This window comes from Carcharodon carcharias, chromosome 10 (genome assembly GCF_017639515.1).
Source record: "Carcharodon carcharias isolate sCarCar2 chromosome 10, sCarCar2.pri, whole genome shotgun sequence".
NCBI classification, from domain to species: Eukaryota; Metazoa; Chordata; class Chondrichthyes; order Lamniformes; family Lamnidae; genus Carcharodon; species Carcharodon carcharias.
Genome location: NC_054476.1, coordinates 161,170,133 through 161,175,531, shown reverse-complemented (window position 1 = coordinate 161,175,531; position 5,399 = coordinate 161,170,133). Strand labels below are relative to the sequence as shown.

The 5,399-nt window shown below is 41.5% G+C and overlaps 1 protein-coding gene across 3 annotated transcripts in view; it reads right to left on the bottom strand.

The window, feature by feature from the left end:
* Positions 1-5,399, bottom strand: part of ankrd13b (ankyrin repeat domain 13B) — a 344,010-nt gene that overhangs the window by 27,967 nt on the left and 310,644 nt on the right. For all 3 annotated transcript variants that reach the window (XM_041198330.1, XM_041198331.1, XM_041198332.1), the window contains 2 exons: positions 4,541-4,698; positions 1,817-1,969 (listed from right to left, as the gene is read on the bottom strand). In XM_041198330.1, coding sequence (XP_041054264.1) covers positions 1,817-1,969; positions 4,541-4,698 — 311 coding nt within the window. The remainder of the gene's footprint in view (positions 1-1,816; positions 1,970-4,540; positions 4,699-5,399) is intronic.

The following is a 5,399-nucleotide window of genomic DNA, read 5'->3' as shown; positions in this document are numbered from 1 at the left end:
ATCGCACAGTCTGAAGAAACACTGAAAGGTAGGCACGTGTATTGATGCAACACTTTGTGTGTGTTTATGGTTACAAATCCTCTAGGTGTATCATCCAGTTCCAGCTGCTGATATGTGTGACTCATATCTAATTTAGTGTAAGTTCTCCCTCCTGCTAATTTGGCATACATATCCTCAATCCTGGGGATATACTTGTCCAACTTGGCAACCTTGGCAACTTGTTTACTATTAACTTGTAATCCCCATAAATACAGATGGTCTGATCCGGTTTCAAGACAGGGACTATGGGTGCTGCCCATTCTGGAAATGGAACCTGCTAAATAACACCCAGCTTCTCTAAATGGCTTAATTCAGAGTAAATATTCTCTCTCGGGGCAGAAGGCACAGGCCTGGCATTAAAAAAATGAGTTGTTGCTTCAGAGTCAACATAGATCTTGGCCTGCAGGCCCTTGATTTCCCCAGTTCCTTGCAAGAGACCTTGTTATTTTTTTTAGCAGCTCTGGCAGTTCTCCAACTCTTAGCTGGAAAATTTCAGACCCATTTGGTTTAATTCCTTTTGACCAATCATGACCTAGAAGGCTTGGTCCTTCACCTTCCATTACAATCACAGGGGGCTGTAATACCTTCCACTTGTATGGCTTCACCAGTATACATTTTCAATTTGGCTGAAGTCTGCTCCATATTCAATTGTTGAATCGCCTTGTTTAAATATTTGAATATGTGCTCCCCCACTATAGTGGCTGATGCACCAGTGTCCACTTCCATAATCAAAGGCTTTCCATCGGCCTGCAGAGTAACAGTGGTTGGCTCTGTTTTCCCTTCTTTCACATTAAATAGAAAATAAACATTGGGATTAGTGGTTTCTGGTTCTTCCACATTACGTACTCTTATTGGTAGAGCTGTTGTCATGGAAAATGCGCCAGGGAACAGTGAACTACCATGCGTTTGTTTAAATTCAAACCAGGCAGGTCAATGCAGTGCCTTGACCAATCAGAGCCCACTTGCCAACCAATCAGCACCCTCTTCTCATGCAGTACAAATTGTTGTTCCCTTTGAGATTTGGTATTCTTGTGAATCTGTCCTGATGAGTGCAATTCGAAAAGCTTCGATAGCATATTTCTTTTTCAGTAAATGCAATTTTGTTTTTATATTACAGTAATGCAACCAACAAAAGACACACAGGTCCCCATAGTAACCCTGGGAGCCCACAGCCTAATAGACCTTCACATTATGTCTACAAATATGTTGCCTGGTTCGGAAAGCCAGTTTCATTTATGTGGGGAAGGGAGTCAGTCCCCTTACTTACACCCTATTAAGTAACTGGGTCTTCACATTGTACACTGGAACCTAATACAAATGGCAGCCAATTCAAATGAAAAGATGGAGAGGTCTGCACAAAGATCACTCTGCAAATGGAAAAGGTGGGAAACTGAAACATTTTAAAACGTGGATCAGATTTCCATAGACTTATTATGATAAAAGGATACAGTTAAGTATTTGCTTTCATGAAATATGAAATATGTCCGTGTTTTAACACAATGGGGTAAATTTGAATTTACACAATAGTGTAAAATGGCAAATTGGTAACTTGTTTTACATCTCCTGATTTTTATTTCCATTGCCTTTAATAGGAATGCAAATCGGGAGAGATGTAAAATGGTTTTGCAGTTGTTCATTTTATGTTATTGCACAACATCAAAATGACTCTGATGTGAGTTAGTGAGCAATGTTTAACACTGGAATATCATGTGTTTATCTGCAGTTAACTGTACTCACTATAGATAATTAATCACAGACTGGGACTCTTAACACATACTCATGGAGCTGGAGCTGCTCACACTGGACGTATCACTGCTGGGAGATGGGGCCTCACTGGTAGGACTGTTCCTGATGGAATTCACTGGTTCATCGCTGCCATTCAGATTCACAAAGGTGATTCGAGCATTCAGGATGTGAAAAATTGGAATTTCTGCAGAGAAGATTTAAACATTGCTGAGGTCTCCAATGCAAGGCTAAAGACAATGCAAGTTCAAACCAACACGAGAATCTAAGAGACCTTTAAAGTATGTTGAAATAATTGGATTCAAAAAAAAGAAATAGTTCATCCAACACCCTGTCACACTCTCAAAGGATCTTAAAAGCTGTGACTATTGTGGATCAGTTGTCAGGTAAGCCATGCTAAACCAGAAAAATCCAAGTTCATCTGGTTTATTTTGCTAACACTAGCTGAGGGACATTAACTAGGATAATTTCCTTCTCTTCCTTGTTATTGGGGCAGATCTGTTACATTTTAGGACTTTTAAGCCAACACACAGAAAGCATTTGATACGATTTATGTTAATTTGTTGCTTTTAGAGTGAAATCCCAGCTAGATAAGTTTAAAATTCACTTGCTGGAGGCACTTGGCCAAAGAGGAAGTTAATATATTGATAAACTCCCTCTTGAGAGAGAGCGGCCATTGAAAGTTGTGTTCATGACATACATCAGTTAGACTGTGGTTTGTTAGAAACTAATTGTCAAAGGTCTTTAAATAAAATATTTCTCTGGGCTCCCAGCAAACATTTTACAATTATTGGACTCTGCAATCAAAGCCATTTTGAAGGCAGAGGATGCAGTAGCTACTGACCAATTCTTGGAGGGGGGAGGGATCACGAATCAAGGCTTCAACTTCCTGTTGGACAGATGACAAAGAAAAGATGTACGTGTTTCCTCTCCCTCAGAACATTGCATCAACTGATATGCAAGTAAGGCCTAGGCAGTTTACGTTAAGAATATCGCTAACCAAACCCAAAGTTAAGCCTTGATCTGATGCAATCGGAAAAAAAATCAAATATATTTAGTCTGTCCCAATATGGGGGTGGGTCTTATATTTCTTATCTATGAGGGGGTTCTGTTGTGAAAGCTTTGAGTCGTGCTGTTGCATTACTTGGCATTCAGCAAACTCCTGAGCATTAGGGAGTGACAGCGACCGGTGTCGCTGAACTTCAAAGATGCCTAAAACTACCTCAAAACTTGTAATAAGGGGCAGGATTTTGCCCCTGGCGGGGGCGGTCAGGAGGTTGGCTGTCACCCGCGATCGGCATCACACTGCGATTCCACGCTGGCCGGCCAATTCAGGTCCGCTCAGCGTAAAACGCAAGCGGCGGCGCTGGACACTGCCTGTGGCCGGGGTGGGCTGGGGTGGGTGGGGGGTGGGGGGAGTGCGAGCAGGCTCAGCGTGAACTTTGTGCATGTGCTGCCTCAGGGAGATGAAGTGCAGTTAAGAAAAGAAGATGAAAAAAGTACAAAGTGTAATAAAACGTCCCCTCGTGTGACTCTGTCACATGAGCAGGGGTCATGTTATTGAATCAATCTTAAAAAAATTTTATTTTTAATTTGCTTTTGGAAACCTCATCCCGCCCGTGGATGAGGTTTCCAAAAGAAGGCGAAGGCTGCTCGGCCTTTTTGTCTGAGGGCAGCGAAAAACTTTGAGTTAGTTGATTAATTAACGGCCTTAATAGGGCCTTTTAATTGTTGGTGGGTGTGCTGCTGGCTCCAGTGCACGCCCGCCGACTGAACTATCGTGTGATTGCGCGTAAATATCGACATGATCGGCCGACACTGACGCCCGTCATTTCACTCTCCAGCAGGTGGGGTGCACACTTGCCTGCCGAGTGAAAATTTCTGCCCCAGGTCTTTATCGTTTACCGGAACAGGCAGAAAGGATCTCAATCCCCAAAGGGTGACAACTCTGACAATGCAGCATTCCTTCAGCACAGCACAGAAGCATCAACCCAGGTTAACCATGTAAGGCCCAGTCGGGGTGACAACCTCAAAATCTATTTGACTGGAAGCAAGAATACTAACTGAATTATACTGTCAAAAGGTCACATGGTTATATATAATGGCTCTGAGCTTTCGGGGTTTCCATAACGCTTGAAGTCTTGTTGAAGCCATTAGAAAATGGCAGCGACCTGGCTGTGTCTACGCAAACTCTGGTGGGATCAATGTTGGGAGAACCGCTGCAAGTGACCCCAGTGTAACCACTGAGATCGTGGTCCAGGCAATTTTGGGGACAACAAGAGAACATCTAGCATTTCAGATGTCAAAGTGTCAAAAAGATTATTTTAAAAGGGAAAGGAATTCAATCATTTTCTGCTGTTTTTTGTTTACCTTGATACTCTGAACTTTCCTGAGGTGAAGAATTGGAAATTAATATCAGTTGCTGATCTACTGGACATCTCCAAGCAATTTACCTCTACCCGGCCTCAGGGTATGCCTGTTTTGGCCTCTTTCCCAGAGGGAATGCCTGGACAATGGCCTTAAAGAGACAGGCTATGTTAAATGCAGTTCCATCTTAGCAGTTGTGTTGCATGTCCCAAACTACCGTAAGCAATAATTCAGGAACTAGGCTAGTTTTTTTGTAAAAGGGCAACGCTAAGCTCTTAGGAATTTACAATTCACTATTCTCCTTAATATAATAGAGTTTGGTTGTCTTTGGATGCGACATGCAGAAGGCAAAGTGCATGTGAAAACGCAGAGCTTCTTTTCGGTTGCTTACCTATTTTGACTGGAAATCCTGGTGGGAGCCGTAGAGTGATGAAGTCCCTAAGTTTAGCAAAAAGTGCGTTGCTTATTGCCATGAGGTCAATGATGGGAGCTACCTGCTCAGAGAGGGACAGTGGGTGGTCCTCACACAGCCAGAGTTTTGCTTTAAACCTTGTCAGAGAGATAAGGAAATACACAGTTAGCGTGTCAACATTTATTTCCCATCACATGTACTGTAGAAGCAGCTTTAATGGGAAGAGCCTTGTGAAAAGAAAAATCTTGCTTCTATTGAACTGGTCTTAAAAAAGCAAACTCTATGGAATGAATAAATCCCTTGGTTAATATTCAGATTAACAAAGTACTTATTATTTGGAATTGAATGAATCATATGCGTTATTGACATATGGAAAAATCTATTCTTCCACTGTAGAGTTACACCTAATGTAGAAATGTTACAGCATTGAATATAAATTAGTGCACATTTGTATAATCATACTTCAGATATATTTGAATAATGTAAAATATCTAGTTACATTCCACAGGTCCACAGACATCAATTGATGCAGTGTGTCAACCTTAATTACTCACAAGGGGAGCGAACCTTAACCAGTCTGTAAAATGCCAGTACCATAGACTCAAGCACCTGAAGTGACCTACCAGTGAAACTTATAGGAGAGAAACAAAAACATCAATAGGTGTTACTGTTCTTTCCATTTTAAAAAAAAATTGCAGATATTTTGTGTTTATTAAAATGAGATAATACAATGAAAGGGAATAAAATACTACTGACCAGTCAGTGCCGGCCTCAATCTACCTAGGGTAACGTAAGTGAAGAGAAAGCTCTCCCTTCAAAGTGACAAAACCAATACTAG